Here is a 14,645-nt window from a genome sequence, read left to right as displayed (position 1 = left end):
GGTTTTGGGTCCTCAACTGGGGTGTAGGGGCCAGGGGCTGCTGTGACCCTGCTGTGTATTGCTCTGCAGGGTGGTCCAGCAGGGTCTGGGATGCCACTGTGCTCCGTGGGAACGCGTACCCTGTGCTGACTCGCCTCGCTGCAGAGGATCCCCCAAGGGACGGCGGGAGGGGGGTGCTCCCTTGTCCTGCCTCTGGATGTGCGCTGCATCAGTCGGGGTAAGCTCAGCCCTGGGCTGCTGGACCCCTTCCTTGTGCCCTGCTGATGGGGGGAGATGTGGTATACAACAAAGGCTTCCTCTTGTTGGAGAAAGCTGACCCTCGTCCTTCTGGCAGGGGTGAAGGTACGGCTGGATGACGGCTGAGGATGTGCTATGGAGCCAGGATTCAACTGCTCTCAGCTCTGCAATGGCAGCTCCAGTTTTGGCAGCCAGGAGCAGCATCAGCGGGCGCTGCAGGAGCTCTGCACTGTCACAGTGGTATGTACAGAGGCAGGGGAGCACTCTTGGCAGAGGTTTGCTCCACAAGGAGTGGATTTTGGTGGAGGGATGGAGAGGGAGGCACAGGTGTCAAGCCACAGGCAGCATGCTGTCACCTCCTGGGGTGGCCTCCAAGACAAGCCCTGTCTAGATGACACCCAGCAGTTAGCCAGAAGGTGAGGAAGCAGCCACAACAGCCAAGTTCTGTCAAGCAGCCCTCCCATGCGTTGCCCAGCGTGACGGCTGCTTAGGAGTGGCCTGGGATGCTTCCTCTGCCCTTGACCTTTACCATTCACTGGAACTTCAAAGTGCTTTTCAAATGTGAACAGAGCCGGATTTAATTAAAAGTCATCATCTATAATAAGTGGTACCTCCCCCTACCACTAAGTCAGTAGAAATGACACTGGGATGCACTTAGTTGCAGTTGGCTCTGCATGAGGTTGCTGGATGGACCAGCAAGGCTTGGCCCGCCTGGTTCTTCACCAAGTCCTGCAGAGCCATGGGCCTTTAATTAGAAGACCATAAGCTGCTTGGCTCCTCTGGCTCAGGCAGCTGCTTTACAATTAACTTTCCCCCTGCTAGGGCCAGAATTTACTCAGGTCAGTGGCAAACAAAGCGCTCCATCAACTTCAAGTAGCATCAACATCCAGGGAAACAGTGTTTGAGGGGGGACAGGATGTATGTGTTTGGAAAGGAAAGGTGAAAACCACAGAGGCGTTTCTGATGCTTGGGTGGTTCCTGGGAAAAGGGTGCAGTAATGCTTTCAGCAGCGGCCAGAGCTGGAAAGATGCTGCTGGTGGGTGCAGCTGGGAGTGAAGTGTGGGAGCCCTGGGATGCCGAGTCTGCTCTGCTCGTCTTGCTGGCAAAAGCCAGGTGCTGCTCATGGGCTTGACCATGAAGGACACAGAAATAGGATGGCATTACAGCCTCCTACCAGCCCAGATCAGCCCCATCAGCTCCAGGCAGGAGGGAAGATGGTCCTGATTCTTGCCAAATGATGGGTTTTTCATGGCAGGTCCTGGTGTAAGGGGAGGGGGACCAACCTTGCTGGCCACCTCCACTGTGTGGTGCAGTCTTTATCTCCCAGAAAGCCAAAAGACCCCCTAGGGAATGGGGAGAGGAGGTGGGGAGTGGTTTGCAGGACAGAGATGAATCCCCATGGATCCCTTCACACTGCTTCAAAGCAGGGCTGAGCACACAGCTGTATCCCAGCATAATGCAGCAGCTCTTGGCTGGCTGTGTCTCCCAGCCAGGGGCTTGCCTTACCCTGAGAGCAGAGTGACTCCAGCATGTGGGCTAGCAGGAGCCCATGGATCGCCTGTGCTCACGTGGCAATGACACGTTTTTGATTTAAGAATTATGTGTTGGCTTTAATTCTCCAGGCTGTGCCATGTTCTTGCTTACCCAGAGGAAAAGGAGCTCAGCTGGGGAAGGGGAGACAAGGCATTGGCTTGAAACAACTGTCTTCTTCCTGCAGATTTTTTCCAGCAAGGCTGGAAGCAGAAACAGCTCAGACCTTGAGGGAAGAACTGAAAGTCTGGGGCAGTAGCAGCTGTCAGGAAAAATAGTCTCCTGCCATAGAAATTGCATGCAGGTGAACTGGAATACCTGAGAAAGCACCAGAGAAGTTAGTGAGGAGGTGTGTGACAGCCCAGTATCTGTCATCTTCCTTCCCCTTAAAGGGAAGTTAAGTGAAAGTAATACTTTACTATGTGTGAACCAACCCACACATGCCGACCCTGTTAAAAACACTGGTGTATTTTAGATCCACAGCGGAAATAGGTTTCTTGTTTCACACAGGATCATTTTATCCAGCCTATGTTAATAGGGAGATAGCAGAGAGTGTTTCAAATGGAGATGTAAACCCATAAGGTTGCCTGTGTGCAAGGGGAGAGGTGCCTTCTTCACACCTGCGCTGGGAGTGTCCCTCAAAAGCCAGTTTTCAGCTGTTGTCTAGCAAGGACCAGCAGGGAGAGGAGGAGCCCAGCCCAGTGTGTCACTGTCTAACTCAGCTGACAAACAGTGTCCCACTCCCTTCTCTGTGCCTCCTGCACCAGCAGCTCTGCTGTTGACTCCCAGTTGGTTGGGTAACTGCGGCATGTAGGGGTGAGGGTGGGAGCCAAGGATGCGCTGCTCAATTCCCAAAGCAGTGTGCTACAAACCGGGGTCTTTCTCCAGAGAAGGACAGTGGGGGAACTGTCGTCTCTTTTCCTCCCTCCCACAAGCAGGATTGCCTGAGGTTTCAGAGTCACTTGTACAGGTTCATTATGGATTTGGCTAGGTGGCCTTAAGATGAAGGCTTCTGCTCTGCCCTCTCCTCCTGTGCACTCAGCAAGTGGCAGAGTATGTGTCCTGTCTACACACATCTCACTAGCCCTGCCTATGAGTCTTGGTCTGGTGCAGTGATGTCAGCAATATCCTCTTCCTCCTCATCTCTTTTCCCTCGTGCAGACATCTTCTGACCGCAGTGGGAAGAGCTCCCCATCCTTCTCTGCTGCTCTTCTGGGAGTTGTGTGGACATTCCTGACTGGAGGAGTCCTGCTGGCACTCTTCTTTCTTGTCTTCACCATTCGCTTCAGGAAAAACAGGTAAGGACTTCCCTCTTGTGCTGTGAGAGTTCCCCTGAGCTGGAGCAGTGGGGTCAGGCTCCTTCAGGACCAGGCTCTGAGCTAATGGCCAGCTAAGGGTCAGGATGGTAACAGACTGAGGGAGCCAAATGGAGCAAGCAAGGGCAATTCCAGGGATATTGCAGCTTTCTCCATCACACCCAGTGTTGTTCACTGGTGAAGACAGTCCTGCTTGGACTGCTCCTTTCCTCCCAAAGGCAGGGAGCTGTGGACAAGAGAGTGCGTGGATGCCCTCCGGTTTGGCACAGGCAGCAGTGCATGATCTCATTCCAGACATGCTGTTCAATAGAACCATCAACAGGACTGAGCAGAAAGAGACTTGGTCTCTTTCCCCACTCTGCAGTCCTGAGAGCATCAGTTTGAGCAGCACAACTCCATGAACAACATGCTTTCTGCAGTGTGCACATGTCCTTCCTGCTGTTGGGCCACTTGTAGTTTGAAGTTATTGCTAACTTTTTTTCATCTTGGTGGTTGTCCATATTGGCGGGGAACATGATCTCCAATTGGTAAGAGAAGCTGGTGTTGAAGTGCAGCCTTTCCTTGGTGCTGTTCAGTCTGTACAAAGGATGTAAACAGTCCTGCTCCCCTGAATGCAGCATAAATCAAGCAGAAGGCTCTGCAGTTCTGCATAGCTCAAACTGCCTCAGCCAGTGCTTAGCCTTCCTCAGCAGTTCTGGATGTCTCTCCTGCCTTCTTGCCACCTTCTCCGCAGCTTCATTGGTCCCTTGGTCTCTCAACTACATTTCCCCCCCAGGATACACCCCTTTTCCAAGCTTGACCTGGAAAAGCCTTTGTGCTCCGTGTGCTGTCGTTTTGCACAGAGATGTAGGTCTGTGTGCAGGCTGGGCTGCTGCTGTTTCAGTGCTCTGGTTGAGTTAAGGAACTTAATGTTCCTTCTAACCACCATGCATTCAGGAGGGTCCTTCTCCTAAAGGTTTCTAACGAGCCCTATGCCTGCAGCGGTGCAGTAGCTGCATGACCTGCATCCCAGCCTCAAGCACTTGATTTACTGAAGCAGAGGGGTGCTGGGTTTGGTGACCACCTTAACTGATTACCAAATTATTTAGACCCCTGAAAGTATTCTCAGAGGAAGCTGTAATGAATGTGTGTTATTTATTTGCACTGCAGCAAATAAATACTGGTCTGTCTACTGAACCTGGGAGGGTAAAGGAGGCCTTATTCACTGTGTAGCTGAGAGGGTGAACTGATGAGTATCTTTCCCAGCACAGCAAGGAAGGCAGGGAAGGAGAAAGCCAGGTTGAGTCCCAGGCTCTGCGTCTGTGAGGCTGCAAGCCAGCAAGGAGCTGAAGGGTAAAGAAGTGAAATGACTTAGCAGCAGAAGGGATGGAGCTACACAGGGGGATGGCAGGAGCTACAGCTTTCATTTGATGGGCTTGCTGGAGAGGGGTGACAGGTCGAGAGAGATTGGTGGGTCGATTCTCCCCTCCCTGAATACAGTTACAGGATTATGAGTGATGGGGTGAAATTACAGAGCGGAAGCTGTAACCTGAACATTGCTGGCAGCTTCCTAACATTGTGGCTGTGCTGAGGGTGGAGGTATATCCTCCAAGGAAGGAGCAGTGGGAAGAGCCTGTTCCTGGAGGCATTTGTAGCTACTGTACCCAAGCTGTTGGGGACAATCACCCTGGCTGCTTTGGTGAGGTTTTTCCATTTCTGCTCCTTTACAGCAGAGGATACTGGAGGAAGATGTTGGCCTTGAATCCAGGGGGCAGAGCTGGGCGCTGTGCTGTGTGCCACCTGCATGGCCATGGGACATTGCTTCCCCTGGCTCTGTGCTGCTGTGGGGATGTGTGGCCACAGCACAGTCTTGTCCATAAAGACACTGGCTGAAGCTGCCTCAGGGATGCTTTTATGTGCCACAGAACCATGCAAGGGTTAGAGGTGCCATGGGGCAAGCCTTGTATCTGTCTGCTCCGGGGAGAAGGGATCTTGCTGTCCTATAGGAGTAGTGGAGTAGGGCAAAATGAATGCTTTAAGGAGAGGGAAGCCCTCCTTAAAGGGGATGATAGGGTATGTCCCATGGAGCCATGGCTGAGCTTCTGGAGGAGGGAGGTGTGAAGAGCAGGGCCTGGGAGGAGACAGTGTGTCAGCATCCCTTATGGCCATCATCATCCCTGTAAGGGGACCTTCCCCCTGTGCTGCCAGGTCATGACGCTCAGTAACTATAACCACCTTCCCTTCTTTGTTTCCTGGAGGATCGTGAAGATGTCCAGTCCCAATCTGAACATTGTGACCCTGCTCGGCAGTGGCTTGACTTACACTAGTGCTTACCTCTTTGGGATTCAGGAGCAGAGCCTGCCATCCGGAGACTCGGTGGAAAAGCTTATTCAGGTGAGGAGGAGGTTTGCTGGACTGGGTGCCTTCATGCATCCACACATGTGCATGTACATACATGTTTGTGCATGCTCTCTCTCGGCTGCAGCCTGTCACCACCTCACTGCTGGGCACATTTGGCTGGGCTGTGGTTTCCACATACACAAAACACAACTGGTTACTTCCCATCTGAATGGCCTTTGCTGTCTGTGCAAGCCCCAGTTGCGGGTGTGATTCTTGGCTACACAACAGATCTTGATCAAAACTGCCCTGTGTGATGAACCCCCATGTGCTGACCTGGGGCAGCCACCCTGCCACACTGGGGACTGAAAGAGAGCAGCCCCTACCATCCTGCTCAGCTGCTGGGCTGAGGGGAATTAATGGAAGTGCCATTTATTGGTGATTTATTGGTGCTGGGACCCTCTGTGCCCCTGCTGCTCGCCATTTGCCTGCCTCTCCCTGCCTGCCTCTCCAACAAGGAGGAGCCTCTCACGGTGGGGAGGAAAAGGCAGCAGCAGTTATGCCTGTGGAGGAATAGAATCACAGAATGGTTTGGGTTGGAAGGGACCCTCAAAGCTCACCTAGTGCAACCCCCCTGCAATGAGCAGGGACATCTTCAAGGAGGTCAGGTTGCCCAGAACCACATTCCCCAGACCCACATTCAGCCTGGCCTTGAATGTCTCCAGGGATGGGGCATCCACCACCTCTCTGGGAAACCTGTGCCAGTGTTTTACAACCCTTACTATAAGGAATTTTTTCCTCACATCCAGCCTGAATCTCCCCTCTTTTAGTTTAAAACCATCACCCCATGTCCTATTGCAACAGGCCCTTCTAAGAACTGAAAGGCTGCAATAACGTCTCCCTGGAGTTTCCTCTTCTGCAGCTGAACAGCCCCAACTCTCAGCCTTTCCTCACAGTACAGATGCTCCATACCTCTGATCAGTTTTGTGTCCCTCCTCTGGACCCTCTCCAGCAGGTCCATGTCTTTCCAGTACTGAGGACTCCAGAGTTGGCCGCAGGTGGGGTCTCACCAGAGCAGAGCAGAGGGGCAATACGTGGCTTTTAACTCATTTCACCCTATGGCCAGCTTTCTAGTGCCCGATGCGACCCTCCAGAAGGCCACAGGCACATGTGCACCCATGTTGATTGCACCCCTGGGTGGGAGGGTGCGGGTGTCCCTGCGAGCTGCCCCCTCAGCCCCTCGCTCTGCCTCGGCAGGTTCGGCTCTGCCTGCTCTGCGTGGGGACCTCACTGGTGTTTGGCCCTGTCCTGGGCAAGAGCTGGCGGCTCTACAGGGTGTTCACCCAGCGGGTGCCGGACAAGCGGGTGGTGAGTACACAGCACCTGGGGACGGGCGGGGGTACAGGGGCAAGCCCCAGGCAGATGTGGGTAGCAGGGAACAGCAGCATGTGATGAGGATGGGTGCTGCTGTCACAGCGCTCGTTTCACACCTGGCTGGGCATGGGCTCTTCATCTATCCCTGCACAGTGAGACAGGAGCTTTTCCATGCTGCAGACAAGCAAGTGCTTTACCAGGCTGCCTGTTCCCTGGTGGAGTCCCAGCCCCATCACCAAGAGAGATCTTGTTCTCATTTTACATTGGCCACGTGCCTTCATTACACTACACACCACTGTTTGTGTCCAGCTCTGGGCTGATGGGTTTTGTGGGGTGAAAATAAAGCAGGTATGCTCAGGGGCATCTGGGCTCCTCTTGAAGAGAGCTGGGTACTCCTCTGCAGCACTGAAGGAAGGGGATACAGCAGCTGGGAGGGAAACGAGAGCCACCTAGATATGAATTTGTGTGCATGACAGTGCCTGTACAGCTTTTGGTGGCCACTTTCCAACAGTGAAAAATTAAGTCTCAGATGAAAGGTGAGATGAGGAGAACTGGGTACCAGCAAGTACTCCCATTCCTAAGGCACCAGGATCTGCGTTAAACTTGCACAATTATATTCCTACCAGCATTTTTCCCCCACCCTTTTCATCTCCACTTGTGATATGAGCATAAGGAATGATGCTCTTGTTTTGGAGAGCATTTACCAGCTAGCCCCACCATCAGAGGGCTGTTGGTTAACCTGGTTAGGTCTCCAAGGGAGACAGAGATCTTGTGGCTGACTTGATGTAGGCGAGCCACTGGACTCCACCCTGGGAGAAGTATTAGGATGGATGTATGCCTTGGAAGAAACAACCAGAAAGATACCCAAAAGGGGATGGAGGTCACTGGTGTCCATTTGCCCCCCATGGTAGTGTTTACTTCTTGCATTTGCAGATTATCAAAGACCTCCAGCTGCTGGCAATGGTGGCAGTGTTGGTGCTGGCGGACGCCGTGTTGCTCTTGACATGGGTATTCTCTGATCCAGTCCAGTGCTTCCAAAGCCTCAGTGTCTCGCTCCGGGTAAGAGGGTGAGGAGGGACAGTGGAAGGTTGCACTGTGTCCTGCCTGATCTGATCTCTCTGGACAAAGTTAGTGGATGGTCAGGTGTTTGGAGGTGCTGTTTAAAAACATAGAAAGAAAACAAGCCAGAAAGCCTTCTGGGTACTCTGGGTTGGGTTTATGTCCAGTCTATTATAGAGATGAGGGTCTGCTGCAAAATTTCCAGGCCTGTAGAGGTCACCTGGGTGACACAGGAGAGGTCCATGGCATCTGCAGATGCTTTAGGGAAAAGTTTAACCAGCCCTTTTGGCAGCAGAGTGTCCAAATCTCCCTTGCTTTAATCCTCTGCCCCTGGCAGCACCAGCTCTGGCCATTCCTCTTAGGAATTTACAGAGGAGACCTGCTCAGATGTGTACACCTATCTGGCCAAGGGTCTGTGCCTGCTCCCAGGCCAGGGCAGCAGCCTTCACTCCTGCCTTTCCCTTGCCTCCTAGGCGACAGAGAAAGGCATGACCTGCTCAGTGAGCTGGGTACAGTCCTGCGCATCTCTTTATTCCGATCTTTGGCTCATTCTCATTTTAGGGTTTAAGGTATGTAACCTCTTTATTGATTCTTCCATTGTATCTCTCCTCTTCCAGCCTTACAGCCTGAACCGTTTAGCAGTGTTTGTAGTTTCGCTGACTGCCTAAGCTATGTGCCTATTGCAGATTCCAGGTACTCCTGTTCATCTCGAAAGCCCTCCCATCTCCAGTCCTTCCCATCTGGATGTTTTCTTGCATTCCCTTGTAAAAGCTGTTAGCCACTTTTTCCCTGCTTCACCATCTCTTTCATGTACACTGTGCACATACTGTCTCTCCAGTTCTCTCCCTGCAACTCTCCCATGCCTCATCCATCTCCCTTCTTAAAACTTGTGTTTTACTATTTTCTAAAGCACACTTTTCCCATAAGGCCTCAGGTGATTGTCCACTGCAGAGATGCACTCTGTGGCTCAGCCCCTAAGTCCTCTGACTCCAAATCAAGGAAGTGCTGATGACAAGTGCTTGGTGCCTACCTGTACAGGATGTGTATCAGCTAAATTATACCACTGAGGTACACTTTAACTGGTGTAGCTCTGCTCGTGGCCATTCTTATTCCAGGAGAGTTATTTGTACTGATGTAACTATGTAGGTATAATTATCACTGTAATTATCTGTGGTCTCATGTGTCCCTGGGTTGGCAGAGGCTGGACACATTTCAGAAAGCTGATGTTGATGAAGCTTCTGAGATCACAGCCTTTCTTTGGGAATGGCTCCATCTCTGCGTGCAGTACAGGCAGTTCCTTTCTGACTCAGTGTAATATAGAATGGTTTGGGTTGGAAAGAAGCTTAATATCATCCAGTCCCAACTCCCTGCCATGGGACACCTCACACTAGACCATGTCCCCCAAGGGTCTGTCCAACCTCGCCTTGAACACTTCTATGGGCAACCTGTGCCAGCACCTCAGCACCCTCACAGTAAAGAACTTCTTCCTTATATGTAACCTGAACTTCCCTTGTTTCAGTTTGAACCCATCACCCCTTGTCCTATCACTACAGTCCCTGGTGAAGAGTCCCTCTCCAGCACCCTTGTAGGCCATTGACCATCTCCCCAAAATTGTAGGAAAAAGAGCAGAAAGAGACTTCGCCAAATGGCCAAGCCCTTTTCCCCACTACACTTCATTTAAAAGTCTATGCTGCTCTTAAAGGTCCTTGGGATGCTAGGGACTGCAGGCATTCCCCAGCCTTTGCTGCTGTGTCTTCACCTCTCATTTTGTCCACAGTTTGTATTAGGCTTTGGACAGGTAATGCTTTCACCTACAGCTCCTACAAAACTGCTTCACCTTTGCCGGTCCCAGGTACTCTTCATTAGCATCGTGTTCAACCTGATCCTACTGGAGTTGTTTCTTTAGTGGTTTCTCTGGAGTTAATCTGGATTTACACTCGTGTGAGAGGAGGCTCTATCTCTGTGTGTACATAGCACTTACTAGCTTCCACAGCATTAATGTGCTCAGCCTTTTCTGAAACCGCTCAGTTTATTATGCTGGTTTTCCTGGCCCAAAGCAATGAACAGAAATGATTGGCCAAGGACATGCCTGGGATTAGGAACAAAGTTCTCTGCTCAAGATTAAGACAAACAAACAAACAAACACCTTAGTGCTGTGCTTACTGAAAGTTCTGGTTCACTAGACAGCAGTGCTGCTGTCTGTGTCCCAGATAGATTGTATGAATTTTAATGCGACTTTGGTGCTGGATGTTTTCTTGCTCAGGGATTAAGAGTTAGCTTGCCTTTGGCCATGTACTTGGAGGTGTTCCATGGTGACTGCGGTTATGATCCAGTGTGGATTCTATGAAGCAGGGATGGACATCAGCCTAGTTTCCAGTGAGGCATATCTCACTACTACAACCTCCCTTGAGAATTCGTGGTGCTCTCAAGTTGGGAGTCTCACCAAAGACCATGGACATGAATCTCTTTTGCCTGTAAGAGTGTCCCTCCAGACTTTTTCCCTGGCAGTGGCCATCGTGGTCATCAAGCAGCCACAGCAGCATGGAGAGGTCCTGAAGGATCTGCAGAACATTTGCACCATAGGTCACAAAGCACTGCTCAATTCCCAAATAACAATTCAACATCTCTTAGTAAAAGGCCAACTTTTTTCATCCTGGTAAGGTTAAATTTACTGGGTAGCACAGGAGTAATGTAGGAATCCTGTTCCCTGCATTCTGGGTCCTTGCAAGAGCAGGGATTTTTTTAGATGGCCAGGCTGGACAGAGCCTTGGGTGATATGGTCTAGTGTGAGACATCTCTGCCCATGGCAGGGGGGGGTTGGAACTGTATGATCTTAAGGTCCTTTCCAACCTGAACCATTCCGTGATTCTATGATTCTGAAGGCAGACCATGCCTTGTGCTACAGAGGCGGGCAAAAAATACTTGGCATTTCCTGACAGCATGCTCTGGGAAAGGAGGGATTCATCCTGTTGGGTAGTTTAATCCTGGGCACACTGGAAAGATGCACATGTGGGACACTTGAGGGGCAGCGCAGCAAGGAAGCCTGCTCTGAAATGAGTGAGCTGCTCCAGGGGAGAGAGGGCTTCTGTGTACAGTGCACTTCTCTAGCCTCTGTCACTGCTGCTAGGGTCAGGCAGGAAACAGCCAAGGGAAGGGAGTAGGATTGCACCTGCTAGTTTCCTGGATTTCTATTTAAAGAGGAGCCAAGTACATCCTCTTCCCTCCAGACTAAACCTCCGCTTCTCCTGCCTTGCTTTTTCCTCCTGAATGTCCTTCTGAATCTCCTTCCTGCTCCTTCAGAGGTATGTCACTGCTTCTTGACGGCACCACTGCATCCCCACACAGATCTCTGTCTCTTGCTATCTGTCTTTGCTGCTCGTGCTCCACGCTGCCCAAGGAGGGTTTTCACATCTTTCCTCTCCCAGCCATGCCCTGCTCTGTGGCATCACCTTCTGACCTGACCCCCTCAGCTCCTCGTGCCCCTCTGTCAGGACCCCCAGGGCCTGCCAGCACCCTCGCTCCTGCCCTCCCTCCCCAGCCCCACTTCTGACCCGCAGCAGCACGCGGGGCGTTTGCCACAGCGTCACCACTGCGCACTGAAGGGCTGCATTATAGATCAAAGAGCATTAATTAGGATGGCACCGAATGTATCTGAGCTCACCGGGCTCGGCAGGATGTGGGGGTTGGCACCATCAGGCTGTAATATTCCACACTCTGGAAACCTCTCTTTTCTGCTTCCAGAGCATCCTCCTGCTGTATGGGACCTACTTGGCCGGTCTGACCGACAACGTCAGCTCCCCGCCAGTCAACCAGTCCTTGACGCTCATCATTGGGGTCAACCTCGTTTTCCTGGCTGCCAGCACTGTCTGCTTAGTTCACCGCTTCTTCCGTGCTTGGCACAACTTGCTGTTTGGTTTTACCTCTGGAGGCATCTTTGTCTGTACAACCACGATCAACTGCTTCATCTTTGTCCCGCAGGTACACTGTCATGTCTGTCCCACCACCTGCCTGGAAACAGGCATGGGTTTGGACATTAAGAACATGTGGCCCAAACTGCTTATTTTTCTGCTGCTTTCTGCAAATGCCTGGGCTTACCTGCACACCTCATCCTCCAAGCCCCTCGTGGCTCTGCTTCCCCAGGCAAGTCCCTTGAGACTCCATGAAGTACAGGGGCATTGCAGAGGGGCTGCTCAGACACCCATCCTGCAAGAGCATGCCATAGGTAGCAGCCATACAGAGGGCACACGTGGAGGCAAAGCAGCTGCTGCCCTCCTCCTCCCCTATATAGGTAGTGGGATCTGTCCTTCATACAGTTGTCTTCTCATACCCCATGCACTCACTCCCACCAAGGGTTTCTGCCCATGGCAGGGATGGAGCCGGGCTCAGAGTCTTTGTGGCTGGTGGTCCCCAGGGAAGGCTGTCCTCTCTGCTCTTGGAGAAGGAAGCTGGGGTTTGCCACAAGTGAGGAGGAGGACACGGGGATGTTTGAAGGAAGCCTTTTGTGGAGAGGTGAGGTTCTTCTGCTTCCTGTGTCCTCCAGGAGCAGCCTGGTGCCTGGCCACAACATTAGTGGGAAAAATTCTCCCATTGTTACAGGGAGAGGAAACAGTTGTTTACTCAGTTTCATATTTGGACTCAAGGAAATGAGGTGAGAAAGGGAGGAAGAGGTAAAGCTGAAGAAAGAGCACATCTGTGTAAGAGAGGGCTTGGGGGATCTCAGCAGTGTGTATAAATACTGATGGGGGTGGAGTAGGGAAGGGGGAGCCAGGCTTTTCTCAGTGGTGTCCGCTGATGGGACAGGGAATGAAGGGCACAAACTGAAACACAGGAAATTCTATTTAAACATCAGAAAACCTTTTTGTTTTGGTTTTGTTATGGTTTGGTTTTTTTCTGTGGAAGTTGCAAAGCACTGGAGCAGGTTGCCCAGGGAGATTGTGGGGTCTCCATCCTTGGAGGTATTCAAGAGCCAGCTGGACATGGTCCTGGACAGTCTGCTCCAGCTGACCTTGCTTGAGCAGGGTGGTTGGACTAGATGATCTCCAGAGGTGCCCTCCTACCTCAGCTGGTGCAGTTTAACTGCAGGGTCCCAACCGACTGGATGAGCAGCCCTTGGGAGCAGGATCCAAACCTCCCCTGACAAACACCATGCCTGGTGGTGATGCTCTGTCAAGCGTGAGGTCTCTCAGAGTGAGGGCAGAGGAGCTGACGAGCTGTGCTTGTACTCTGCCTGTGCCATTTTTCTGCTGTAGCCTGGGGGCCTTGGGCATTTTATTTAACTTGGATCTTTTAATTCATCAGCTTATTTTTCCTAATAGGCTTGCTCTTCTATTGCTCATCCAAGATCAATAAGCAGCTAGGGCTTGGCTGCGCAAGGCAGACACTAGATGAGAAAGCAGATACTAAGCATTGCTGGTTTTCAGCTTGTCACTGGTGATTCGGGGATGAGAAGGTGTATGTGACACAGTCTTTGTTTGTCACACAGTCAGGGAGAGGGGAGAAGAGGGAGTGGGCTTTTAACAGTGTGCTCAGAGGTTGCAGTGCAGGCAGGCGCTGACCCTCTCTGCATTAAAAGCTGGAGCCAGGGACAGGGAAGGGCTCAGATGGGTGGGAGGCTCTCAGTGTCACTGCCGTGTCTCCTGCTGCCCATGTCCGCTCCTCCATCACACCCTGCCTTTGTCTTCCCCTCTCCATCCCTTTGTCTCCTTGGTGCTGGAGCTGCGCCTGCCTCCCGCCGTGTCGGCAGAGGCCGTGCATGCCTTGCGGATAACGCCCTCCTCTTCTCCCCAGCTCAGGCAGTGGAAAGCCTTTGAAGAAGAAAGCCAAACCATGAGCCACATGGCAAAATACTTCACCAGCCCAAGCAGGAGCTGCCGCTCGGTGTACAGTGAGGAGCAGCTTTATCAGCTAATAGGGGAGAAAAACTCCATGAAGCGGCTGCTCACCGAGGTACAGGGCTCTGCTGGCCTCCCTCAGCCTCGCTGGCTTCTCCCCTTCCTTTTCATGGGTTGAAGGCTTTGCAGGGTGGGAAGCCCTTCCTAACAACCCCGTCCACACTGGCAATCCCCCTCCTGCTTCTTCCCTCCAGAGGGGAAGAGCTGCTTTGTTTTGTCATAGCGCTCTGCGCCCCGAAGCACCAAAATGTAAGCATAATCTGGAGGGTTTCAAGGGAAAAAAACCCACCACCACACAGGGAGAAGAGCAGGAGAGCCTGGTTCCCACAGCCCAGTTAAAAGTGGTTAATTTAGAGGGGAGATGCTCTATCTCAGGAAAGCCTCCAGCCTCCTGCTCCCTCGCCTGCACTGCACAGCCAGGAGCACGCTGGCTCATAGAGCTGCCTGCCCCAGTGCACTCACAGGCTTCCTGCACCCACATCTGGGGAGCTTTGGGAGGACGAGGTCACACACGTTGCCAGTGGGGCTCTTGCAGGCCTGCTGCTGCGCTGCCTCAGGGCGCCTCTCCATGCAGAGCAGGGTGATTAGCTTTCTGACAGCACCAGGCGGTGTTTTGTGCCCTCTACCTGGTGCTTGATGCTTGATGGGTGTGTGTGTGTTTGACGCAGAAAAACGCCGTGATTGAGAGCCTGCAGGAGCAAGTGAGCAGCGCCAAGGAGAAGCTGATGAGGCTGATGTCTGCGGAGAGCGGCTGCGACCCCCGTGCGATGCCGCCAGCTCCCTGCACCCGGAGCACAGGGCAGTGTGGGGATGTGCGGGGTGACTGCTGCCCCCTGGATCCGGAGCAAGATGGGTGTCAGCCTCCCTGCTTGCTGGGTACATCGCCTCTTTGCAGCAACACCCAGGACCTCCAGAAGCATGT

At 52.4% G+C, this 14,645-nt stretch overlaps 1 protein-coding gene across 1 annotated transcript in view; it reads left to right on the top strand.

Moving 5' to 3' along the window:
• The first annotated feature begins 372 nt into the window (after nt 1-372).
• Nucleotides 373-14,645, top strand: part of GPR156 (G protein-coupled receptor 156) — a 15,195-nt gene continuing 922 nt past the window's right edge. Inside the window, 9 exon segments of the mRNA XM_010013442.1 lie at nt 373-477; nt 2,929-3,065; nt 5,321-5,456; nt 6,657-6,767; nt 7,707-7,832; nt 8,306-8,401; nt 11,574-11,810; nt 13,620-13,778; nt 14,392-14,645. The exon segment at nt 14,392-14,645 is cut by the window's right edge and continues 19 nt beyond it. Of these exon segments, the coding sequence (XP_010011744.1) occupies nt 373-477; nt 2,929-3,065; nt 5,321-5,456; nt 6,657-6,767; nt 7,707-7,832; nt 8,306-8,401; nt 11,574-11,810; nt 13,620-13,778; nt 14,392-14,645 (1,361 nt within the window).

Source organism: Nestor notabilis, unplaced genomic scaffold (assembly GCF_000696875.1).
Source record: "Nestor notabilis isolate BGI_N333 unplaced genomic scaffold, ASM69687v1 scaffold17434, whole genome shotgun sequence".
Lineage (NCBI taxonomy): Eukaryota > Metazoa > Chordata > Aves > Psittaciformes > Psittacidae > Nestor > Nestor notabilis.
The sequence above is the reverse complement of the archived record's forward strand: the minus strand, read 5'-3'. Positions and strand labels throughout refer to the sequence as shown.